This window comes from Anolis sagrei, chromosome 2, assembly GCF_037176765.1.
Source record: "Anolis sagrei isolate rAnoSag1 chromosome 2, rAnoSag1.mat, whole genome shotgun sequence".
Classification (NCBI taxonomy): domain Eukaryota; kingdom Metazoa; phylum Chordata; class Lepidosauria; order Squamata; family Dactyloidae; genus Anolis; species Anolis sagrei.
In genome coordinates, this window is record NC_090022.1 from 122349539 (window position 1) to 122377359 (window position 27821).

At 38.3% G+C, this 27821-nt stretch overlaps 1 protein-coding gene across 1 annotated transcript in view; it reads right to left on the reverse strand.

Annotated features, from left to right (window-relative positions):
* LOC132768545 (myosin-3) overlaps positions 1-27821 on the reverse strand; it is a 111720-nt gene that overhangs the window by 18245 nt on the left and 65654 nt on the right. Inside the window, exons 41-52 of the mRNA XM_067464813.1 lie at positions 8001-8210; positions 7762-7905; positions 7514-7670; positions 6425-6452; positions 6208-6325; positions 6021-6113; positions 4355-4418; positions 4161-4259; positions 3968-4071; positions 2068-2206; positions 1504-1622; positions 1241-1390 (exon numbers count right to left, since the gene is read on the reverse strand). Coding sequence (XP_067320914.1) covers positions 1241-1390; positions 1504-1622; positions 2068-2206; positions 3968-4071; positions 4161-4259; positions 4355-4418; positions 6021-6113; positions 6208-6325; positions 6425-6452; positions 7514-7670; positions 7762-7905; positions 8001-8210 — 1425 coding nt within the window. The remainder of the gene's footprint in view (positions 1-1240; positions 1391-1503; positions 1623-2067; positions 2207-3967; positions 4072-4160; positions 4260-4354; positions 4419-6020; positions 6114-6207; positions 6326-6424; positions 6453-7513; positions 7671-7761; positions 7906-8000; positions 8211-27821) is intronic.

Here is a 27821-nt window from a genome sequence, read left to right on the forward strand (position 1 = left end):
CACATAATAACTGAACTTTTGGGAAATCTGGTACAAAATAGATGTGGTCTTGGTATGTTTATGGGTCAATCTAATCTATAGATGTTTTAGTTCCTGCATGAATAACTAACTTGTCACATAGTCATCTGAATTGCCTCATGTCATTGGGGTCGTGGGGAGCCTAGCACCTCATGCCCCACATCGCCTTGCTCCAGATATGGATGATCCCATGGTGGGAAGCATGGACCACGCGGCTTTCCCCCATTGCTTCTAATGGCAACACAGAAGCATGAATCAGCTCTGCCTTACATCACCCACAGAGCCACACCGGCATCATTTGATGGGAACTGACAGGCTTCGTGGGTGATGTAGAGCAGTGCCGGCATATGCTACTGAAATCCACCCTTTGTGATGAGGTTGTTAGAGTCTTCCAGTCCAGAATGGGCATTCTCATCGTAGGCTTTTATTTTGCTGTTATTAAGTACTGTTCATTGACTTTTAGAAAGATTCCATACTGTTTTCTATCTGCAACTTTCTCATTTTTCTCTTGCCATAAAAATCTATTGGGGATAGAAAATCCATTAAGGATGCAATGACTTCTGATTGGTGGCACTAAGAGCCAGCCATAAAGGTATTCTGTTTTCCCTTAACATGCCCCATAATGAATATTTATTTAAGGCAGCAGTATGAATGATGCTTTTCTTCAAGATTAATATCAACTTTAGGGAAAGACCTGCAAATGGTCTATGTTTTCAAGAGATAATTATCTAACTACCTCATCACAAAAAGCTAAAATCAGCAGCATGTGCTGATTTTAGCCCAAGTAACCCATGGAGCTGGCCAGATCCCATCACATGGTGGCTCCATCGGTGAAGAAGGGCAGAACCAGCGGATGCCGCTGGCAGGACAACACGGGAGAGCTCCCATGTTGCCATACAATCTATGGGGGGAAGCCACTCACACCATGCTTGCTCATGCTTCCCCTCATCTGATCACCCTCACTTGGATCCGGGCAATGCGGGGGCATGCCAAATTCCCCATGTCCCTCTACAAACTGCAGCGCTATTACCATTGGCCACCAGCCATCTCATGACATGGTAAATCAAAACTATATTAACCCCATGTTCATCTATGCTAACTTAATACCAAATCAATTATAGCTTTCCAAAGAAATATATGATATGGTTCTCTGACTTAATATAAGCAAAATAAGATACTGTTTTCATATAATTTTACATGTTTGTCTTCCTTGTTTCCTTACATCAAAAATTTCAAAGCCAGCAATGTCCAGCACACCAATAAAGTATTGCCTGGGTTGCTTGGTGTCCAGCTGCTGGTTAATACGAACGACCATCCACAAGAACATCTTTTCATAAACAGCTTTAGCCAAAGCGCCAACATTGTTGTAAACCTGGAATAAAAAAGTACAAAAGCTATAATATAAAGGAGATCAGGAAACTGGTGACCGGTTTACATTTATTGTGATTAATTGACACATCAGGTTTTATTTCATAGATCATTTACCTGCTGGACAGTTTGGCCTTTGGTGACATATTCATTGCCGACCTTGACCCTGGGGTAGCATAGAGCTTTCAGCAAATCTGCTGAATTCAGGTTCATAAGGTAAGCTGCCTTGTCAGCAACTGAGCACATATAAGAGAGAAAGGTACTCTCAGTACAGGGTGAAATCATAGAAATAAATAACACCAGTACCTCAAAAAAAAAAAAAACAAGTGCCTTCCCATGGTGAAAAGAAGACGATATCTCAGAAGCAGGATAATAGACTAATCCACATTATTTTATTTGAACTGGCTTATCTTAGTCTACACTGCCATATAATATAGTTCAAAGCAGATAATGTGGATTTAGTATGGCAGATTAGAAGGGGCCTATGTTGCATGATGGTCAATTAAATAAAGTTTTGGTTTGGTTGTTTTTATAACAGAAGCTGTTTATAAGGAAAGAATGCCACGTGACTCTGCAACTTAATGTTCTCATTTCTTTCAAAATTTTGTAATACACATTTCCACAGAACAAGACATTTATTCTGGAATTTTTTAGGAAGCTTGCAAAAAGTTTTTCAAATACCTTCAGTGCCATCTGGTTCAGCCTGCTCCTCACGCTGCTTCTGCTTGAACTTCATGTTCCCGTAATGCATCACAGCCCCTGTCAGCTTGTAAATGGCTGTCTTCTCTTCAGCAGTGAAGCCCAAGATGTCAATGGCTTCCTGTCAATTGAATCTGTAGTAAATACTGAGCAAAAATGCTGCCTTAAATTCACTGGCTTATTTGGAGCCAGGAAATTTGGGAAAGTATTTCATCAATTAATACTGTGCAATTCCCTCCCAACAAATGCAAATGTTTTCCTTTGGAAAAAAAGCTACATTGTGATGCAGCATTGTTCTAGTGGCAACATTGGGGAAAAGTACTAGTCCCTTTTCTGGGAAGTAACCGACTTAATAATTAACAGCCTCATCATACCTTCAGCAGTGGCTCTCGATGGCACTCCAGTTCACCACCGGGTGTCGAAAAGCCACTGCCACACACCCCACTTTGCCGGTCTCCACCAGCAGCGTGGTGCACGCGTGGAGTGTATGACTTAGTGTATGCCATGACTTAGTGTATGCCATTGAAGGATGGCAACAAGGGGCTAAACTGTTAGCAGAGGAAGGTCAAAACCTTCCTCTGCCAATAAGCTTTTCGTGAAGGATAAGAGGAGGCTCTGGGGTGGGTGAGTGGGATTCGGCAAGATATGAATCTTAAAGGCTATTTTAATGTAGTTAACATATTTGCTGTATTTTAGTTCTGTTTTACCACACTGTTATTATTATTTTTTAACTTTTGTATTGCTCTTCTTAAAGGCGGAATATAAATAAAGATGATGATAATGATTATGATGATAATAGATCGGCATATGCCACTGAATCTAGCCTTGTATGATGAGGTTGTTAGTATAATTCTAGAGGCAGTATTGAGTGAAGAACCACACAGACACAAGTGGGTCCCATCATTTCGCAAAGGTGCGGTGAGATACACTGCTCCTTGTATGATACTACATTGCTTTGGGATGTGTGACAGGTAACTAATAAAGAGTGCTGCAAAACTATGTTTAAAAGCAAGTTTGGGAAGGGACCAATAACTACTGCCACAACTGTTCCTAGACAACATCCCTAAAAAAAATTATACCCTCCTTCATCATCATTTTTGCAAAGAGGTCATCTATGAATGTTTCACTCCCCATTTCTGCTGAAAGAATGAAGCACAAAACTAGTGTTGGCTGTAATCAAACCAGTACTCATGAGGAGTCAATTCTATGAGGTTGTGTCAACAATTATCCACACTCTGGCTGTAGAATTTATTTTAATCAACTTAAAGAAAAAATAGATGCATCATTTTTTGACAAAACATAACCCTGCTTTTTAATGCAACTTGTTCAGCTGTAAACAAGCTTTTGTATTCCCTCATTAAAAAGTGTTTTCAGCTAAACTGCAAGCCACAAATGTGCCAGTGTTGTCACCTCTTCATCAGATATATATCTTTGGCCTCATAGGATTTCTTTCAGGAGACCAAACATGTGATAGTCTGATGGGGCAAGGTCAGGACTATGGGTAGGATGCTGTAATACTTCAAAGTGAACTTTCTGAGAGTGATGACAGTATGAGCAGTGGTGTGAGGATGTGCAGTGTCATGTCATAACACAACACCTTGGATAACAGTCCTCTGTATTTTGTCCAAATTTTAGGCTTTAGCTCTTCAGTGAGCATCTCAGTGTAATGAGCATCTCACTGTAATTAGCATGGTTGATGGTTGAACAAATAATGAATGATGCTCTAATTTGTGCAAATCACAAGGGCAGCAACCGTGTTTTCTTTCACCGCAGTCACAAACAAACTACGTAGCCAGCTACCTCGCACAGAAACCTCTGATAAGAAGTTTTTAATATAACCAGTGCAGATAATTTCTGAATTACCCTTGTACAAATTACTTACATCAGTTGCCATCAGCTCTTCCTGATCATTAATGCTGGCAACAGTGATCTCCCCTTGACTGACAAAGTGGTAGTCATAAGGGTTGGTGGTGATCAAAAGCATTTCTGAATAAAGAGAAAACACAAATATGGATGTATTTCCATCTACAACACAATGGAGACATAAATCACATAAAAACAATGTTTCTTCCTACCAATCAGTTCTGGTTTCTTGTTAGACATGATCTGGTAAAAGATGTGGTAGCTCCTTTCAGCTTTTAGCTGAAAAGTAACTCTGGATTTCTCCAGCAAATCTGGTATAGCAATGGAGTATAATTAGCCAAGAATGTAAGCAGACAAATCAGGAAGAAGAAAAAAGAAAGAGAAATCTTCTAGCCAATTTTCTTACATGTCTCAATGTCAGCAGAAGCCAGTTTGCCTGTGGCACCAAAATGGATTCTGATGAATTTACCCTGTTGGGGAAACATGTTGAATTAGCACAAAACATCTGAAACAGAATTTCAATTATTTCATTAACTTCATAGTGTCAGTTACAAAATGTAGTATATTTATGATTGACTATAATGGTGTATTCCATTATTTCAGCATGAAAAAAAATCTAAGAGGTGTTTAAATGATCCCAGACTATCTGCTTCAAACTGGATTATATGAGTCTCCACTGTCAGTTAATCTGGGATAAGAAGATAATTTGGGATCAGATTCTGAGATATAAAGCAGTGTAGAGGGGTTGTGTCTGTGATGTTTCAAGAACTGGTAGTTTCTAATTTGCCTTTAATTTTAGCATTATCCATTTATTGCTCAGTGGAGAACTTTGCTTTACTCTGCCCATTTTTAAAAGGGGAATGTGGCCTTTTAGTAAAAAGAAAGTGACCCCATCCTTATAGAAAAACTTCAAGCATTTGTGTCCCTACACCAGTGATTGAAACAGACATTTATGCATTATGTCAATCTTCCAACTTCTCTCACTCCTAGCTAGAACTGAGCAGCTGTGCTCACTGGAAGCACTGTGGGAATACTTATCCATCTGGGCTATCAATAGTCAAGATCAGTGGTTCCCAACCTCTAGTTGTCCAGGCATTTGGGACTTCAGCACCCAGAAGTACCAGCCTTTTTCGTTTAACTGTCAGAAATTCTGAGAGCTAAAGTTCAAAATAACTGGAAACTGCTTTTGATCTATTAATATCAGTCACCTAGCTACCTTCGGGGTCATGCCAAATAATGATTTGACATATTGAGTTAGCTATGATAAAAGTCCAGCTGCATCTATAGGGCATTCATCTTGGTGAGAAAACCCTGACCATAATCTATTAGGCAAAGTTGGTCTTGAGCAAAATATGCCTTTATGAAAGTATTGCTCCACCTTACTGATTTGGCTGGAAAAGAATCCCCACTATAGATATGGGTCATTCGTTTTCTGGAGATTAACTAACGCAATTATCTGAGCACAATATTGAAATGTGGATTTGAATTGAAGAAAGTGTTCTAGGGTGAATAGAGATCATCCCAAATCCAGCAGATCTTAACAGTTGCTAGAGATGAATGCTGGAGTTTTTGATATGTGATCTTTGTCAAATGAATAAATTGTTCCTGCATGTATGTATTGTTATGGTTATACAGTTTGTCACAAGGCTAAAGATATTGGCAGCTGCTGGAGATAGGAGCTTCTTAGCAGCCCCTTGTGGGCAGTGACCTTTATGTGAAGAATTTGTCTGTGGGCATTACAGCTCCCATTACTAAGGACAATGGAAGCATGAAGGGGTCCAAACAAATCATAGCTTTTCCCATAGCAAGATGGAAGATGCCAGACCCATACATTTGATCTGTATTCCCAATATGGTAACTATGAGACATGGGGCAGGGTGCACTTTCTCAGGAAGGGAAATCACTAGTGTCCATCTAGTAGGCAAAAAAAGCAGGAGGATGAAGCAGTTGATCTAAGTAAAAACAAATCCATGTTACTATTTTAAGTTTAGAAAAAATGATACAAAAGTAACAATGACTGAAAAAGTCACACTGATACCCTCTTCAACATATTTCTGAAATCCTAAACTTACAAAACGGGAGGAGTTGTCATTCCTCACAGTCTTGGCATTTCCAAAGGCCTCCAACAAGGGGTTGGCACTGATGATTTGATCTTCAAGGGTCCCCTGCAAAATTATTTTAATGAAGTTATGTGTTTACAGTATGAACAAATGGTAAATGTGGTAAACAAACAAATACTGCTTCCAATCTTCAGCTTGCCTTTAGCTTGCCGGTTTGCTGTGGTTCTTCCTTTTTCTTGTCACCTGTGGTTGCAATTGTTGCAAAGTACTGAATGACACGTTTCGTGTTCACAGTCTTTCCAGCACCAGATTCTCCACTGTTGACACAAAAAGATGAAAAACACACATTATCAGCCAGTATACTGCACAACAAAGGTTGTTCTGACTAAAAGGGAATTTCTAAGGAGCATACATACGTGATCAGGATTGACTGATTCTCACGATCTAGAGAAAGTAAAACAGCATGGAATATTATTGTGTGTTGGGTTGGAGTGTGCAATTATAACACAAATTGAAACAAATATGTTAAGATCCACCAACAGGAGAAATACATATTCTAAAATTATTTCAAATAATTTCCTTTAATTTTTGCATTATATAATTTTACTTGGGCACTTGCAGAAATAAACGCATATATTTCAAAAATAAAGTAACCTGGAAAAGAGGACGACAGACCTTTCGCACCTCTAATAGCTGTACATAAAAGGATATCTCAGTAGTGATATCCTAAATGACAATATATATCTGTTGAAATTCCCTCTTCTATACAGACATTAAAAGTACAGGAAGCTGGTCATCTTTTTTTTTTCATTTGGCCACTCTAATGAAAAATGCACACTTACATATCTAACACTTGGACTATAAGCACCCAAGATTTTTAGCAATGTTTCTTATAGCATACAAGAAATAAATTTGAATATCATTGTTCTTCATTACAATTCCTACACTTTTTAAAAGTCTTCCTTTTTAAACAAAATACCATTATGCTGAGAGGATTGTAAAGTAACATGAATACAGATAAACAAATGCATTAACAAAACAAGGAGAAGGTCTTGAAATATGGCCATACCACAAGTAGGGTTGAAGATATAATTCAATTGCTAATCCCCACTTAAATGGGCTTATTTAATCAAGGGGATGTATATAAAGGCATTACCATACTATAGATGATTCAACAAGTCTGCTCTACTTTCAATTAGCAATTGAATTTGGATTTTTATCTTTTGTAAGACATGACAATTCATGGTTCTTTTCTTTGAACTTCAGTGACCACAATATATACTTTTTCTGGGAAACATCTGTATAATACTTTATGGAAAGGATACTAACTAGGGCCCCTTCCACACTGCCATATAATCCAGATTATCAAATCAGATAATCCATATTATCTGCTTTGAACTACATCATATGAGTCTACACTGTCATACAATCCAGTTCACAGCAGATAACCTGGATTTTATATTGCATTGTAGAAGGGGCCTCTGTCTACAGGGTGACTGACTCACCAGTTAACATGAACTGATACGCGTTGTCAGAGATGGAGAAGATGTGGGGAGGAGCCTCCTGACGTTTCTTGCCCCTGTAGGCAGTTACCACCTCGGGGTTATACACTGGCAGCCACTTGTAGGGGTTGACAGTGACACAGAAGAGACCGGAGTAGGTCTGGAAAGAAAAAGTAACTAGTAAATGGACTTCTTTGAGAAATAAATATTGTATATTATAAAGACAATAGTACATATAGAGCTGTACTCACATAGATCATCCAGGCTGCATAACGCTCTTTGAGGTTATACAGGACAGCAGGTTCATGCAGGTGGGTCATCATGGCCATGTCCTCAATTTTGTCATATTTGGGAGGATTCATAGGAAAGATTTGGTCATCCTTAACGGTCACAGTCTGCAAGGAAACAAGAAACCATTCAGCCAAGAGCACAAAAGAGAAAAAAAATGTTATACCTTTCCTCCCACACAGGTTGGTATTTCTATACTCACATCTCCACCTTCTTTCTTGACTGTGACCTTCCCTGCCTCCCTGCTCTGGACAGTGCCTTTTATAAAGGAGATCTTAGGGTCCACCACAAAGACTGATGTCTTGGCATCAAAGGGCTTATTCTGAGCCTCAATTCTCTCCTTTTCTGACTTGCGGAGATAAGGGGCCGCTATCCCAAAGGCAGCCATCTCAGCATCTGAAGACATGGCTGCGGTTTAACAGAGAACCCTAGAATAGAGGAAAACAGCCCATGTGATCATCATAACTTTATACTGCTAACAAAAGTGTATCTGATAATCTTTATTACATTATATGAATTATTTTCTTTCTAACAGTCTTCAACCAGTGTTCATGGTTTCATGAAGTAAGGACATGCATGAAGTTTCCTCCTTATTCATACAGAGAAATTTACATATTTCTAAATTAAGCACTCTACTGATATCATTGTGGCAGACAGCACAATTCAACATGGGGAGTATTGTATACAACTTAGCTTCATCAAATATTATTGTTAGTTCTGATAGCAGACTGAGATGGTGCGTACCAACAAAACTGGGACCTACACACCTGAGAAAAATAGGACCACTGAAAAACAAGAATGTTTCATCTTGCTTGGGAGAACCCTGAGGTTTGCAGAAAAGCTACATACCTCTACTTTGGATTATTTTAAACACATACACCATTTAATTCATACTGAACACACAGCTGCATCATGTTGAGCATAATTCAGAAAGGAAACACATAACTGAATGCTATTCCTTGCAGGGAATAAACAGGTCAAATCTTGAATGGAAGACTTCCTTTTGGGATGTAATGCAACATTTATTTCACCTTTTAACAGATTAATATAGGTTGTTCTTTAGCCAAGAGTTCAAATTGCCCTTCCCTAAACTACAAATCTCAGGATTCCGTATGATGTTGCCATGGCAATTAAAGCAGACTATAATGCAAAAACAGTATGGTGTGCTGGGGCCTAAGACACTCTAAATAGTGTCATTATTTCTTATTTTGCTCACTTTATAGTAAGACAAAAGTTGGATTTAACAGAGACTAATAAGCCTGGAAATTTATTTCCTCTTAATGTTTTTGCCTTGCCTTCCATTGGCAAAGGAGCTTTGCCCTCTGCCAAGTGCGAGTTAAAAACAGTTGGACTGTGCTATGCAAAACTGGATTAAAAGGGAATCAGTGAGGATCAGCCCAGCTAATGATAACGAAGTGTCAACCACAATCACGAGAGTCTTCATGATTGGTGGTTCCTTCCCCCTTAGTACTTCTGAATTTACTGTTTGGTGAAAACATTTTTGAATTCATTTTCTAAAAGATTAAATTATATATTCCTAACTATCAGAAAATGAATGTAAATGTTGACGAACTTCTGAATTTACTGTTTGGTGAAAACATTTTTGAATTCATTTTCTAAAAGATTAAATTATATATTCCTAACTATCAGAAAATGAATGTAAATGTTGACAAACCAAGTGAGTTAGTAGCACATGAAATCTACAAAAAAATTCTAGTCTCCTTTGGGTTTCCTGTCTCCAGCTCTATATTTATCCATCAGTCATCATAGAAACACAGCACGATACTCTACTCCCAAAATGTTAATCTGTGTTTTCGATGCAAGGAGCTGTGTGTAAAGCTATATTGGACCATTTTTCTCTATTAGGTTATTGATGCTGAATACATGCAAACTAAAGCAGCTCTCCTGCAAACTCGCAGACATGGTTGCAAAACTAGTTTAGTTTGTAAAGCTCTAGCTATGTTAAAGCACTATCTAAAATAAAGGAAGAATGAACTGAAATGTTAGCCATCATTTTTAAATAAAAAAAAGGATAAAACCAAAGTTTACTGATCCCAAATGGATTCCCAAATAGATTCCATCAGAGCTACTAACTAAGATTGGCAAGACTCTGGCTTCCAGATCTTTGTCCACTATGAATATTATTCAATATGAGTCTACAGTATAGGTCACTGCTTCTTAATCTGTGGGTTCCAACCCCAAATGGATCCCTTAGCTCAATGTTGGGATCACAAAAATGTTGACAGCAGTAAAAGGTAGCATCAGCTAGACATTTACGCAAATCTGTTAGCAACAGCATGCAGGAAATGCTTTAGCTAGACTCCACAAAAGGAAAATCAGTCTGTTTACCAAGTCTTGTAAATGCTTGCTTTTTATACCTATTTTATATACCTATATACCCAGGGCCATGTAAACATTCTTGTGTGGAAATGGGTCACGAGTGAAAAAAGTTTAAGATTTGTTATCGATAATGTAAGTGACAGCAATTCAAACTTAGAGGCCTTGGCCTGTGCTTACTTAGAGAGAAGAAGGACTTGCTAACAATGCATCACACAATGTGGAAACCATGCAATAGAGACTGAATACAAACGTCATGCAAAGTTTCATGCAGAAAACAAAGAATAAGAACTATCTATTCAACACAGATCCAAAAGGAGGTTCTCTTTGAATCACCCTTTCCCCAAGAGTGAGCAAAACCACAGTCTTACCTCCTGATGTACAAAATGGCTAGTGAAGAGTGTCACCACTGGACAAGACTGCAAAACAAAAAGGGTAAATCTCTTGTTGCTGAATGCTTTTTTAAATGACTTCCAGACACCAATTGCTAACTAAATCAAAGGGGCACATTTGAAATCTGTTGACAAAGTCAATCCTCCAGCATTAATAGCAGCAGCGGTTGGAATGAGCTGGCATGTGTGGAATTTCGGGGTGCTACCCCCATTCAGGTCCACCACAATCCACCCAGCACTTACCTATTCACTGTCTTTGGAAGAACGAGTCAGGTTGGTCCTAAACCTCCTTTTATACTGTTGGATGAGCACAAGTGCCAATCCCTGTCTTTCCCCTGGCAGTCCATTCTTCACTCCAGGCATTTTTGGCTAACCTTTCCTGTAAAGCATTGTTTGGCAAAGTTGACTAAAGACATGATTGTCATTTGACATGACTGGATATAATTAGAAATATTTGATGTCCTTCAGACTATGTGAGTAAATGCCCTATAAATAATTTCATAAGGGCCTTAAAGGAGAGAATCTGGACTATTCAAGAAAGCCAGAGTATGAGACAAGGACTTCTTTGAGATCTATTGCTGGTGTTGTCATTGCTGAACAACCTCTTGAACACTACTACTTTTTATAGCACCATTTTGTTTGAAGATGATGAACAAGGGAAGAAAATGGGATTAACAATGTTTCCTATTCACTGTAAAGTGCCTGTGGTAAAATATTTGAGAAAAACTAACATTCAGCCACAATCAAAATGAAACATCCTATTGTTTTTCTAAGAAATTTTGGCATAGCTATTCTAAAATCTTGGCAAAGGTGAGAGATGCCATTTAAAACTGATTTATGTGACTATTTTGATCTCTACAAACTTCCAATGAGAAGATGCATGGTTTTACACACAGTGTCTGGAATCCTGTTGGTGATTTATGCAAAAATAAATTCCTTTACAGAAGCAGTTGGACATCTTTGACCAATGCAGGATACTTGCATTTAGTTCAAAGTTGCATAAGCACTCTTGTGCATGCAGATCCACAACACTGCCCTTGAATACGTACACTATGGAACTCTGGTTTGCACTTGGCCCTCCATAACCACAAATTCTGCATCCACTGATTCCACCATTCACAGATTGAAAATGTTTTTTATCCAAAAAGCAACCTATATTTTTGCCATTTGGTATAAGTGACATTATTTTATATAATGTGACTTAAGCATCAATAGATAATTGTATCCACAAAGAGTCCTAGAACCAAAGTCCAGTGGGTAGCAAGGGCCGACTGTATTTTAGTCATGAATTTCAGGACAATCTTAGGAACACACATCTAAATCTATACTTTCGTGATCTACAGAAAGAGAAGTTGCTTGAATGATTCAGTGCTTCTTTCGGTCCTTAAATATAAGAAATATACACTTTAGATGTCAGTTTATATATAGGCAGCCACACATCACAGTTTCATGTTGATGTTTCAACATGAAAACAGCTTCTGACATAAGAATATGTTGTTCTGGAAAATCCAAAAGGAAACTATTTCTCATGTTTCTACACAGTTGTTGATCTAAATCAAATACACAGGTACAAAATGTTGGATACATTTCTAATGTTTTCAACATCACTAGACAGCATAAACAACACTATATAGTACTATATACACTTCTAAGGATTCAATTTTTGTACATAGATACAAGTTAAGTGAAAAACCACAAAAATAATTAAATTGGATTTTCATAGACCTGGCTAATGATATAATCCATAAGAATCTTGTGGGTATATACCTAAGCATATAAGATTCCCTATCACAAAGATGAGGGTGGGGAATATGTAATACAACCCTTTTGTAAAACTAGGCATTGTTAAAGGTTCTTTATTCTGGTGTGGAAGTGAGTATGAAATGCCTATTGGATTCAGATTTAAATGTAGTATTTTCAGAGTCAGATTAAAATGTATTCAGGACTTTAACTGCATTACATTTGGGAAGCTGCATAGTGTTACCAAGATATGAATTATGTAAGCCCTGAAATTTAATAAATTGTATTTTTATTATATTTACAAACTCCTAAAATTGTAGCTTGTGTGTTAGTTGATACTGAAATGCCTCAAATTAGGAAAGGATAGATTACACACCAGATTGGTCTTGATGGTGTAGTGATTATTTTATTTTATTTTAAATAGTTTCATTTGTAGAGGAGCATCAAATTAATTCCTTACTAGGGTGCCTTATAACATTCACATTTAATGAAGATGCAACAATCCACAAATCTTATAGATTGTGGTGTGGGCATTAGGAAGCGCTGAAGGAGATATGTAAATTTAAACTGAGGGTAACTCCTAAAACAAGGAATGTGTGCATATTTCTGTGTATATATATATGTATAAAGAGAGACTGCACATTTATCTAGCTGGTGTGTTCAGATGAAATCCCTATAAGATTATCTGTGAGATTGACTGCAAGGTCTGGCATCCCTTGATACCTTGGCACAGTTCCATCATTCTGCCCAGTAAGTGGCATCAGATCCATGCCATTGCAGGGATTCTTCAAGGAGTACTAAGAGCCACTGGGCATATCTGAGAGAAGCATCGCAATTGAAAACATTTTAAGTCTACATGGTATGGCTCTGGAGCTGTCTTTGCAAAAGGGTTGGAAATCAGTAGGCCAAGCTTCCAGCCCAACCAAACGTGCAAGATCAAGGGCAGCGAGATGCTGAGGAAAGGTTGTGGAAGGGAGAGGGAGAGAAGGAAAGAAACAAGAACACATTTCTGATTCCTATGACAAGTTATTGGGGTCACTCTTTTCCTAAAATATTATTTCAAAATAAAAACATTTGTCTTCGGCACCTTTTTCTAGTAAACCCCGTGAATGTGTGAAATTACGAGAAACATGGTTTTCTTTTCATATTTCCTACAGCAGCATGCCATTGTTTGCCCACAAATACATTCAACTGGACTGAACAAACCTTCCAGAAGTCCAAGAATCACAGAAAACTGAGATGACATCAGAAAATTCACTATAATAAGATGAGTAATTCAGATATGGGAAATTCAAATATCTGAATTAATCAAATGGATGGTTAAGAGTTATTTTGGCTGTAATTTCTAAAATCAAATGCTCCATATAAACCTGCAAACAGCTAATAATAGGAAAGCCTAATCTTTTAAGTAGTTTAAATGTTTCCAAATGTTTTTTTGCAATCATTGGAATAAACAATTAAATGCTCAAGTGCTAAAGCTCAGATAATGAAAATTTGTCACTTCTTAATGGTTCGTGAAAATGAGTTGTATCATGGAGAGCTCTACAGACAATTATGCTGACTTCAGACACATTTTCAGCCATCTTTCCAAGTTAAAGATTTAAAACTCAAAGCGGTAAAGATAAAACCTCTTTCTCGGTTGAGTTCACATATCTAATACTCTTGTACAGATAGGCAGTACAATTTTTCTGGGAACATCTTGTTTATTGCATACCAGTTCATTCCAAGGTCTAACTATTCTATGAAATATGCTGTGGAATGGTTTTGGAACAATTGTATATATCCAATCTTGTGCAGGCAATCCCCCAGTTACAAACATCCATCTTACAAATGACTCATAGTTAAGAACGGGTAAGACAACAGGAAGTGAGGGATATTATCTACCTTTAGGAAGGAAAATTTACTCCTGGAAGAGCTGTCATGAAGAAAAGACATCTCAACTGAAGTTTTAACATTAATCCTTGTTTCCACAACAAGCCAAATATTTCAAAATCCAGTTAAAATGAAGACACAGACAAGGACACAGACAGCAAAATAACAACACAGGGATGTTAACCAAAGATGATATTGGTAGAGATAGGGATAGGAATAGGGATAGGCATAGGGATAGGGATAGGGACAGGGACAGGGACAGAATAGATAGCTGGGGTGACATTTAAAAATGTACCTTTCTGACTTTCATACAAATTCAGCTTAAAAACAAACCTATCTTGTTCATAACTTGGGAACTGCCTGTATACCAAAATTAGATATATTTTACTTTATCATTTCTTTCTATAAAACATGTGCTCTTTGTTGTTTGGCTCTATATGTGTAAGTAATGAATTGAGACTTCCAGTAGTTTAATTTTCTGAGAAAATGTGAATTTGCAGATTCAGAAATTTAACCAATCTTTCTGGCTATTTAGGAATACTGTTAATCTGAGAGAGTGGCAGGTTGGATGAACCAAATGTGCCAGAAATTAGGAATCCTAAACTGTTTCAGGAATTCGCTCTCCATATCTCAACCTGCAAAGTGCCTTCAGTTTTATATGAATTACAAAGAATTGGACAAAAGCTTGCAGGAAATGAAAGAAATCCTTGAGCACCATGTGAATGTATTACTGTATGAGGCATTACGTTGTTAATATAAGCTGATATTCTAAACCAATGTGTGGCACACATAAAGCTCATACAACTAAACTAAAAATGTCATTAACCTTTACAAATTGCCTTTTAGTTAACATTTTGTATTTGCCATTTAATCGACTTTAATAACAAGTTCATCATTATCATGTTATTGAAGTGTATGATGTGTAAAATTGGGATTGATCACCCATCAAATCTCTAGGTCTGCTGTCCTCTTCATTTAGTTGTTCTGGAAGATCATTTCAGGTAGACATGGCAGTGGAAAACAGAGTAAGAGAGTGTTTTTTGCCCCCAAACTGCCTCACACACAAAATAGCTTGGATATCCTTAGTCCCTCTGGGTTGAAAATGCTGCTGTTGACTACCAGGTCAGTAAATGAAAAAACAAGACAGTGTAATTAGGATTTGATTCTAGATGAGCCTGCCATCCTGGCCTATACCACCTGCTTGGATGAGGCTAGAGGAGTTAATCTCTCCTTACTCTGTCCACCAGGTTTTTCTGCGAAACAGCAAGTGGGCAGGGGATTGCATCATGTATGAGAACAAAACAAAGCCCATTCAAAATTGACTCCAAATGAATAGATGAGAAGAGGAGCAGCTAGTTGCACTGTGGAAGAAACAAGGCATGACTGAGTGCATATTGAATATATGTATCTAATTTATCCAAAATTCTTGGAACCAAGAATTCATTTTTCATTTTTTATTTTGGAATACCTGTATTTGCATATGTACATAATAAAACATAGAACCAAGTCTAAACAAAATTCATATATGTTTCATATATACTTTATTCATGTAGCCTGACATAATTTTATAGAATACTGTAACAATTTTTGGGCATGTGTATACTGAACAATAGGAAAGCACAGGTACCACTATTTTAGCCATAGCCAACTTTGTGGATAGTTTTAGATTTTGGAATTAAAGAAAAAGGATGCTCAACCTGTAATGGTTTTAATTGGTAGGTTTTAAAGATCACGGAATGCCTAAGAACAGGGCAAGCTTTGCTGTTATTCATTTCTAATTACATCTCACAATAGATATTGCCCACAGGATTAATCAAGTCACAATTGATTTCACAGATGACCACTTGAAAAATCATAGTGGCAGGTAAGCAATCTGTTTTATCCATGGAAGATGCTCATGAGTATACAAGCTATAATTCATTCAGAACTAGGAATATTCACTGCCCCTCCAACTGAAGTACATTTTGGATGTAAGGTCTCAGGACATAAAGGAATAAATTTATCTCACAAAACAAGTTTTTTGGGAGGTGGGGGCAGGCATGTAAGAGCAGTAAGGATTTACCCCAGAGTGTATCTAATTGAAAGAATACACAGCATACAAAAGGGCCATCATGCAAGGGTGATAAAACTGAAGAAACATTCTCCTGTGCCTCTTGCAATGATCATCCCTGCACCCACCTCTGTAATGTGAGATGCAACCGCTCTTCCTTTGCCTTAGCCATAAGCATACATTACTAACACTGTGGAAAGCTAAGACTGCCCTAATGTCAGGCTCACTCATCTTCCCAGATGACCATCTTGTATCTTTCTCATATTTTAATGTGTTCCTGGTGTTCCAAATCTATTGATCCCGTTGGAGCATTAATTTCCTCAATTGTGTTCTCTTCTTATAAAAATTAGAAAATGTTCAGCACTTATAATTCTTCCTTGTCATAATAATTTGTTATATAACATCATTCTATTACATTATGCTCTGGATTTTAGTACTCCAGAATCTGATTTTGTTTTAGGATTCATACTCAACTAGGCCTGAAAAAAAGGCATTTCACAAAATTGTTATCTCAACAGTTTAAATCAGTTCCAGGCTTTATTTACTTGACATTTATATTTTAAAAATCAGACAGTTGGAAAAAAACTACAAGGGTCCAATTTTGCCTTATCCACCCTTCTATCTACTTGGCCATCTCTTTTTTAAACCTACAAACTATCTACAGACTCACTAAGAAAATCCAACAAATGCTACGTTCAGCAAAGGACAAGAGGGTTCCTCGCACCTCTGAAGGAATCTACTGTATACCATGCAGCTGTGGACAAGTCTACATAGGGACCACCAAACACAGCATTGCCCAGACACGAATCAAGGAACATGAAAGGCGCTGCAGACTACTTCAACCAGAGAAGTCAGCCATAGCAGAGCACTTGATGAACCAACTTGGACACAGCATATTATTTGAGGACACAGAAATGCTGGACCACTCGAACAGCTAGCATCTCAGGCTACACAGAGAAACCATTGAAATCCACAAGCAGGTGGACAATTTCAACAGAAAGAAAATAAGAATGAAAATGAAAAAATCTAGCTACCAGTATTAAAAAAAACTCTAAAATCATAACAGTATATAAAGAACAACACTCAAAACCAGAGGAATTTCAGACAAGAAACAATCAAGGCCAGCTAATCACTTCCCAACAAAGGATTTCCCCAGGCAGGAAGCAGCCAGGCTTTGAAACTGCGAGGCTATTCAATGCTAATCAAACTGGTCAATTGCAACATTCACATCTTCCTCAAACAAACAAGAGTTCTTTCTCCCTCCCTGGACATTGAACAGATATATAAAACCCAGTTTTCTGGTTTCCAACAGACCTCACAACCTCTGAGGATGCCTGCCATACATGCAGGTGAAATGTCAGGAGAGAATGCTTCTAGAACATGACCATACAGCCCGGAAAACGCACAACAACCTAGATTAAATATTTTATTAAGACAAATTAAAACAAAACCTACATGCAAACATACAAAACAATAAAACAACACCATCAACAACAAAAGATTAAAAATACGTTTTCTAGAATAATACTACTACATCCTAAACATAAAAATAACTGCAAACTACTACCAATCTGCATTATCTAACATAGGGGCTTTACATTATATTCTCTCACTTTTCTACACACATTAAGGCCCTTTCCACACAGTTGTATAAAATCCACATTGAACTGGATTATATGGCAATGTGGACTCAGGTAATCCAGTTCAACACAGATATTGTGGATTATCTGCCTTGATATTCTGGGTTATTTGGCTGTGTGGAAAGGCCCTGAGTGGTCATCTCCAGAGTAACATATAAACTATTACCTGTCTTCTGATATATGTAGACAATGTTTGTTGAGCACCTTCAAAAGTGATGAACCCAAAAGAGTTCCTGAAGCAAATTCTTAATATTCTATACTAAAGAGAGCTAGAAAATATATCTGAATTAGTATAACATAAAAATCAAAACATTGCTTTGGATTGCCCATTAATTTTGTCTCTTTATTCTAATTCATTTTTTTGTGTCTTTTGTGGGGACTAAGAGCAATCTGGGGATAATCTGTGTGCATTTATAATGGGAAAATGTGCAGGTTGGATTAGGCACCTCTTCCCCAGCAGCCCTGCTCTGGATTTTGAAGAGGAAATAAAAACATGAAGCTATTTCATCACAGATCTCTTTTGCAACCTGTGCCCTGTGTCTGGCTGTGTGCAAGAGTATACAACCACATCTCTATTGAGCAGATGGTGCTGAGTAGAATTGAGTTTAAAAGGAACTTAGGGATTTAAAAACTGAATGAAACACTCATTGAAACTCCTGACAAGAAAGCCAAAGATGCAAATGTGTTGCATCTTTGGCTTTCTTGAATACAGTGATACCTTGACTTAAGAGTTTAATTCATTCCATGACTGAGCTCTTCTCTCAAATGCTCTTATCACAAAGCAAATTTCCCATTGGAATAGATCAGAATCATAGAATCATAGAGTTGGAAGAGAATTCTTGGGCAATCTAGTCCAGCCCCCTGCCAAGAAACAGGAAAATCGCATTCAAAGCACCCCCGACAGATGGCCATCCAGCCTCTATTTAAAAGCCTCCAAAGAAGGAGCCTCCACCACACCCCAGGGCAGAGAGTTCCATTGCTGAACGGCTCTCACAGTCAGGAAGTTCTTCCTAATGTTCAGGTGGAATATCCTTTCCTATAGTTTGAAGCCATTGCTCTGCATTCTAGTCTCCAGGGCAGCAGAAAACAAGCTTGCTCCCTCCTCCCTCCTGCTATTAATCCAATCTAGGGGCCTGAACACACCCCCCCCCCTCATTTTTTGTTACATGCTTTTAAATAAGAAAATGTACTTTATAAATAACAAATCATATATAAATTCACATTCACCTGTAATAATAAAAAAAGAAAGATCAACTTTAAAATGCTATAAGCACAAAGTTGTGGCAGGGAAGCACATTTGAGGTAACAAAATGTGTGTTGGCCAGTGTAACAGCAAGGCAAAACCTACCCATTCACATGGAACAATAAAAAGATCAACTTTAAAATGGTAGAAGCAACAAGTTGTAGCAAGGAAGCACAAAGCGCAAAATGAAGAGGTAGAAGCATTATTTTCTTCATAGGGTACTCATTCCAACCTTCCTCCTTCACCTGCTCTCTCTCTCTCTTCATGAAGCCAAACATACCAGGAATAAAAACCACACAAAATCAACTAACCCAAAGTTAATCAAAGGGGACGGCAATCTCCCAAAATGGACAAGAGGCATGGAGGCTGCTACCTTGAAGCCCTAAAGCCCTGTCCTCTCACACTCAGTGCTCCCTCTGGAGCTTGCTCTTAACTCAAAATCCTGCTTGTATGTCAAAGCAAAACCAGGGCTGAGTGATGGCTCTTAACTGAAAAGGCTCTTAAGTTGGAACACTCTTAAGTAGAGGTTCCACTGTATTTATTTGAATATTTTTGTTACAAGTTTAACAATTTCACTCTTGATTTGTTCAATGAATGACTCAGAAGAGATGTGATATTATGCATAGACATTTCTTCAACAACTTCCATAACAAAGACCAATGTGAATAACTTCAAACAAATGTAAATTAACTACAATATACCAATACCTCTTCCTGGATTGTTTTCTGTTTTCAATATTTTATTTAGTTCTAATATTTTTAAGAGTATTATAATTCCATAAGATTAGTTATTCAAATACTTTTCTCATTAGTCGTAAAACATTTCCAGTTCAGTCAACATGTGTCTTCTATAAGGCAGTTTTATACTACTGTTCAGTATGGTAGGCACACTGTAGTTCTGGGTTTTTTTAATAGCTGTCAAATTTTAATCCCAGGAGAATGTATTTCCAATTTTAGAAAAGCACTTCTAATGTATATACAGTGATCCAAGTTCCTTGGGATTGATCATATAACTTATGTTTAACATGTCCTTTTATTAGAAGGCTGTATTTGACATGTCACAGCAAAAAAGCTCTGAGCCTCAGAAGCAATTCTAGAGCGAATAAATTATTGAATAAGGAAAACTTTCAGCTTTCATTTCATCTACAAATTTGCATGCAAATGTGTAGCATCTGTTTTGACGAGAGTGAAGGATAGGAGAATCAGGCTGGGGAAGGAGGTGAATACAAAAAGTTTATATAAGCCGTGGTGTTGCTTGCTCTCACATTTTCACCTCAGGCGTATCGGGTCTTAGATTACTGTCAAAGACTTAATTGGGGACTGATAAGAAGAGTGCCTATCCTAGCATCGGCTCAATATTAAAGAAACTGATATCCTGCTGATATGTAATTTTTCTAGCAGAGTCTAGCAAATCTGGTTCTCATATAGCTGGGTGAATTTCTTTGTGGTGTTATAGGTACCAAGACAATCATAAAAAGTACTGATCAAATTATTCTGCAACTGTGCAATTCAGTTATAATAGAGGATGAGCACCTTGCAAGGAACACAGTATAAGTTGGCAACATTTGTCCAAAGGATGAGTTAGACTCAGCAGTACTGCCACATAAACCATCTCCAAGAAGTTACCCCAGAGCATGTTGTATCTGAGGCAAGTCTGGGATCCATATCACTTGATATCCAGACTTTGCTGCTGTGCCAAGTTTCTGCCTAAAATTATAACATGTACTAAATACACATCCACTGCAGCTTATGTTTCTAATAGAGCAATTATGAAGATCTAATTTCCAGCTGTCATACTGAGAGATAATAAATAAAGACCTTGTTGAGGTGCACAACTGAAAATACTAGAGTTCAAAGAAATGGCCTTATACAATAGGAACATTTTTCATGGTCCTCTTTTTTGTTCCCTTCTTCTTCCACGTGTTTCTTTGCACAAAAAGTTTAATATCCATGCATTCTGCGTAAGAGAGAACAGCGAGGTCATTGAACAGAGCCTACTTGACCACAGCAAGGGTGGCATGTTCAGTACAATGCTTGAATTATTAGAAATACAAGTTGTCTGATCCCTTTTACTTTTATGTATTGTCTCAACTTGAGCTACACTTTCAAATATAAGACTATGGAGAAGATCTGTTTTGGCTGAGGCTAGGAGGGGGGAGTCCATGATGGGTTTTCTAAATTTTTAATTTAATTATGTGATTTTAAAATTCAAGTTGTTTATTTTTATATGTACCCAAGGCACTGAATTGTGCTTTAGTTGTGAGCTAACCTGAGTCCCCTTTGGGGTTAGAAGGGCGGGATATAAATATGGTAAATAAACAAACAAACAAACAAATAAATAAATAAACCGGGGGGGGTAAATTTCAGGCAAAAATGAGCATGATCAAAAACAAAGATGGCAGTAACCTAAAAGAAGCTGAAGAGATAGAGAGAAGGTGATGAGACTATACAGAAGAGCTGTATAGAAAGGATAATAATATCAAGGATAGCTTTGATGATGTGGTGAGTGAATTAGAGACATCCTGAAGAGTGAGGTTGACTGGGCCTTAAGAAGCATTGCTAACAACAAGGCAGCAGGAAATGACAAGATTCCAGCTGAACTGTTTAAAAACTTGAAAGATGATGCTGTCAAGGTGTTGCATGCCATATGCCAGCAAATATGGAAAACACTTATATCCCCATACCAAAAAGGGGAAACACTAAAGAATGCTCAAACTTTCGTACAGTGGCACTTATTTCACATGTGAGTAAGGTAATGCTCAAGATCCTGCAGGGAAGACTCCAGCAATACATGGAGAGAGAGTTACCAGATGTACAAGCTGGGTTTAGAAAAGGCAGAGGAATGAGAGACCAAATTGCCAATATCCGCTGGATAATGGAGAAAGGCAGGGAGTTTCAGAAAAACATCTATTTGTGTTCTATTGACTATTCCAAAACTTTTGACTGTGTAAATTATAATAAATTGTGGCAGGTTCTTGGTGGCATGGGGATACCAAGCCACCTTATCTGTCTCCTGAGGAATCTGTATAACAACCAAGTAGCAACAGTAAGAGCAGACCATGGAACAACAGACTGGTTCAAGATTGGGAAAGGAGTACGGCAGGGCTGTATACTCTCACCCGAACTATTCAACTCATATGCAGAACACATCATGTGATGTGCGGGGCTTGACAAATCCAAGGCTGAAGTTAAAATTTCTGGGGAAAAAAAAACCATTAACAACCTTAGATATGCAGATGATACCACTGATGGCTGAAAGTGAGGAGGAGCTGAGGAGCCTTATAACCAAGGTGAAAGAAGAAAGTGCAAAAGCTAGGTTGCAGTTAAACATCAAACCAGACTGATTGATAACTGGTGAATAGAGGAAGGAGAAAACATGGAGTCAGTGACAGACTTTGTATTTCTAGACACAAAGATTGCTTCAGACGGCAGCCAGGAAATCAGAAGACATTTACTTCTTGGAAGGAGAGCAATAACCAATCTCGGTAAAATAGTGAAGAGTAGAGACATCACACTGGCAACAAAGATCTGCATAGTTAAAGCAATGGTATTCCCTGTAGTAACCTATGGATGCAAGAGCTGGACTATAAGCAAGGCTGAGCGAAGGAAGATAGATGCTCAATGTATTGTCGAAGGCTTTCATGGCCGGAATCACTGGGTTGTTGTAGGTTTTTTCGGGCTGTATGGCCATGGTCTAGAGGCATTCTCTCCAGACGTTTCGCCTGCATCTATGGCAAGCATCCTCAGAGGTAGTGAGGTCTGTTGAAACTAGGAAAAAGGGTTTATATATCTGTGGAATGACCAGGGTGAGACAAAGGACTCTTGTCTGCTGGAGCTAGGTGTGAATGTTTCAACTGACCACCTTGATTAGCATACAATGGGCTGACTGCCTGGAGCAAACTTTTGTTGAGAGGTAATTAGATGTCCCTGCCTGTTTCCTCTCTGTTGTTGTGCTGTTGCAATTTTAGAGTTTTTTAATACTGGTAGCCAGATTTTGTTCATGTAATGTAGCATGTAATGAAGCATAGCATGAATTGTGTACTGTTTGCATTCTTCTTTAAAAGATCTTCTATACCTCTTTAGCTTGTCTAAACAATTGTTTTTCAATTGTTTCAATTGTTTTTTGAAATAAGGTGAAATCATGTAAGTTCCATCTGAGAGAGCATACAAAGCACTGGTTCATTTGCTGATCTCATCACACTTGAGTCTTTACTTCAACCCACTTTAAATGCTGAGACTGCCTCCTGCAGAAATTCTGGGTCTTGTAGTTTAGGGAGATCCAGGTCTTCTCTGGATGAGCAGTTTAAAGCCCCCCCCCCCCTAAACTACAAACTCCAGAATTCTGCAGGAGGCAGTCACAGCATTTAAAGTGGACTAAAGTAAATAAGTGCTTGAGTGTAATGACTGAAACCTGGGAGGTCTTCTAACAGCTTAAAGCAACTCCACACTTTATGTGGACACATATTCTGGCACGCCCCTTGGACATCCACCAGGAAAACGTGGCAAATCCAGATTCGCTACCTCATCAATATCCCTATGTGTTTAATAGCATATCTTGTTCCATCACATGTTATGGATTCTCCACAGAAAATACTGGTGTTGGGTGAATCTCTCTGACAAGAGAAGTCCCTGACATGGAAATAATTTTGTGTGTGCTGTCAAATATTATTAAAAGTTTAGCTTACTTTATGGCATCTCTATCTAGTTTTCCTAGCAACTGATGTAGGATGTCCGTTTTCTTTTTCTAGCCTCACAGACCATAAACACCCAGGCAAGCTGTTGTGCTAAGGAGTTTCAATGTCATGTGATGAAAGATTGCCAGGTCATAGTGATACTGAGAGGATGCACAAGTTGCACAGGAGGCAAAGTGGTGACCCTAGAAGAACATTGCAACTTTCCGTTCCAAGCAGCTGAACCAGGGTTTCTTTTTTAAAAAGCTTTCAGAAAATTTCCCCCCTTTCTCTTGAAATTTAGTCTGGAGACATCATTTACAGCCATATAGTAATTCTCTCCTAAACCCTCTTTCTTTGATCTTTTAAATTTCTTTTTCCCCCTTTCTCAGTTAAAGAACTCATTATTAACTCACTTGCTGGTTAGAAACAATTTCACAATGGTAGCTGATGCTGCCTCTACTAACTCAATTCTCTTCTTTCTTGTACTGTGTATTCTGTAGTCTCTATAACTTGTTATACAAAAGTACCTCTCCAAAGGGCAAGTGTTTCAGAAACCCAATACAAAGTGCCGAGTGTTTCCCATTTTGCAGCAATATACATTTCTAGTTGGAGGATAGTATTTCCGAGAATTCAACTTCAGTTTGGTCACTAAAATCAAAGTCATGGGAAAATTAATTACTGCCATCAGCTACCCTATCCTTGAAAAGACACTGATTTCTGATTTAGCCAATGTACAAGCTTCCTGTACCTTATATTTTATAATGCTTAGTTTATAATTTTTCTCAGCAAGCATCCTGAATGCCTTTAATTTTTCTACCGTAGGGCTAGAAATAGTTTTACTGCTGAGTAACATCTGTTCTGCAGCTGTTTAAAACATAAAATAGGGCTATCTCCAAAAACACCCGTAATTAAAATAAGTCTGACAGGCAGAAAGTCCCAGCGCCCGTCCAGGCAGCACTTTTATTGCGGGAACTCTCGCAATAAAGGAGGGGCTGTCCAGACAACATTCTGGACAGTCTCGAATTAATTCCCTACAAACCAGGAAAACTTTGGTTTGTAGCAAATTAATTTGATAGTGGATTTATTTATACAGAAATGACATGCCAGGAGAATGAGGGGGGGAAGGAAAATCATTCTTCCCTCCCCCCTCCCCCCAACTCTCCTGGAATGTCATTTCTACGCACCAGGAGAGCTGACCAAGGCTTCTAATGGAGACCACGTACGTTTTTATTAGCTTTCCAAGAGGTCTGGGGGCTTGGGGGGAGGGGGGAGTAGGGCAAGTCCTGAGAGAACATCTGAACACCCACCCCAGAAAGCGCGTGCTTTCTGGGGTGGGCCACCAGAAACATCCGCGTTTATTGATACAGATGCTTCTAGAATAAAGGCCTGTCTGGATCTGGCCACAGATCAAATCCAGGGCTCAGAAAGCCTCCTGAATGTATGTTTTAGACAGATAGACCAATGGTAGAATTCAGTGTAATAAGGCAGCTTTCTTTGAACACATGGGATATTTATTGTGATATCTATATAACATGAGTTCAAAGAAACTCATAGCTGCCAAATAGAATCCACATTTATCCAATTTCTAGTGATTCCTGGAACCAGTCTTCAATTTTCCATATCTGGGCAAGGTACTAGAGCATATGATTGTTTCCTAACGTCAAGGATTCCTGGATGATGCATTTCTAGATGCATCTAGATGCATTTCATTCTAGCTATGGAGCGGCTAGCTATGGAGTGGAGGCAGCTTGGGTCACCTTGGTAGATAACCTACACTGAGAACTGGATGAGGACATGTGTCACTATTGGTTTTGCTGGATTTCTTAGAGTCCACTGATACCATTGACCATAATATCTTACTGGGCCAACTGTACAACACTGTTCCTTTATTTTTTGACACACACACACATATATGCATACATATCCACATACACTGATTTAATCCACATGTGCCTGTTCATAGTCTTAACTAGCTTGTGAAACATACCTTTAGGGAAATGATGTTTCTATATTTTGTATTTTCCATCTGCAAGCAAACTTGCAACTCAGGGTGAGAAGCAGGTAATAAAAAGACAATGAAGGAAAGAGAATCCTTATCTCTTGTTATGCTAGTACTAGAAAAGACAGAATAGTGTTATGGTCAAAACACATTAATCAGCTCCCTTGCTTCCTTAACAGATTTATTGTTGTAAGAAAAAATGGAGGAAAAGATACAAAAACACTACAAGAATAGTGTTATGGTCAAAACACAAATGGGAGAAGTTATATCTTAAAAATCCTGCTGCACCAGTTAAAAAAATGTGAATGTGGCAGGGTGAATACAAAACCCTTTGTTTGAAAGTACTTGGACTGGACTTCCAGATGAGATTTTTTTTATTCTGCAATTTGATAGAGGACTTTAGACAATGATGTCTTCCACAAGTAATTCTTCTCTTGTGTTTCTACTGCTTCTTTCATCTTTTGTTCTTATCCAGAAAAAAAGATATCTTTGAAGAAAAGGAAAAAGGGGTTCTCCACCTGAAAGCACCTTGAGTTCTTGCTTAAAGAGATCTTTCACACACAGAACAAAGTGCCCTTCATAGGGGAACCTGATTTGGTATGCAAACTTGTGCTACTATCCTGGGACCAATAATTCCTTCACACGCACGTCTTGAAGGAACTTGTAGTCCAGTTGAGCTATTTTTATGTGTGCCATTATCACTACTCCCTAGGGTAAGATTTCAGCCATAAGAAGCTTGTATTTCGCTGACATGTTATTACTTGCAGTGGGTGTTTGGGGCTCCCAACAGAGTGAGTGAACATGACATATGTCTGCCAGCTGCAGAGGGAATACGATCTGGGCCAAATATAAGAACTCTGGGATTCATACATTTGTTTTACACGTTGCAGGTTCATTTAAAGAAACGATGCTTTCACATAGATTATCTACACTGCTTACGGAATTCTCCTTTGAATAGATCTTGCTGTTGCAGGATGAAGTGTAGGGCCTTCTTTGGTCAGAAGTCTTTGGAGATCTAATAGATAAGTAACTTCTATTTCCCTGCCTGTGTGAAAGTAATAAATATACTCCATTTCAAAGCAGAGAGAAAAACAGACAGACTTTCTTTCAAATGTTTCATATTTTTCCCTGACCATATTCCTGTAAATGCCCAGTAAAATGGTCATTAAAAGGTCTTCTTTGATCACGTCTGTCCTTGCAAAGATTAAGAGTGAAAATCCATATCTAGAAAATGTGTTGCTTAGAAACAACTTGATCACCAGGTCTCAAATCCCAAGAGGATTTGATTTCTTTGACCGAGGGTGGTGCAAATGCCCTGGCTGCAGACTTTGAGAGAGCAATGTTGCTGGTAGAGATATCATACACATTTTTAATTTCCAATGATAATTAGAAAATTAGTGCAGTTAGCTGTAAAACATAATATTAGTAACAGTAACTCATCTCACTCTTCTTCTGTCCCATAATCAAGGATGTTTGATGTAACGTGGCGAGCGTTTGGTGATTTATTTCAGTGGATTAACTATAGAAAAGAAAAATTGGCCACTGCTTTGAGAGTCTTTTGAAGTGAAACATTGGCTTATGAAGCGAGATAGAGGAGGAGGAGGAGGAGGGGGAGGGGGAGGGGGAGGGGGAGGGGGAGGGGGAGGGGGAGGGGGAGGGGGAGGGGGAGGGGGAGGGGGAGGGGGAGGGGGAGGGGGAGGGGGAGGGGGAGGGGGAGGGGGAGGAGAGAGTTTTAAAATTCTTATTTAATAGATCTGGATTGTACTACTGACTCTTTATAGATATAATTGCACACAGTGACACGATATTGAGTGGTGTTATTGTATGTGTGCTTTCAACTGGCAGTCTCCATCCAAGTACAAAGAGCCAGTCCTGTTCAGCTTCTAATATCAGACTGAAACTGGTGTCTTCTTTTAATAAGGGTCCCTTGAAAGTATGTACCATTTTAGCACACACTGTCACTCAGCCACTATCATCACTCCCAGTTTCCTTTGGAATTATCAAAGTTTATCCAGAACTTATTTAATCCATATAATAGTAAAATTAATAAATTAAAACACAGTATTTCCCAGGAGATA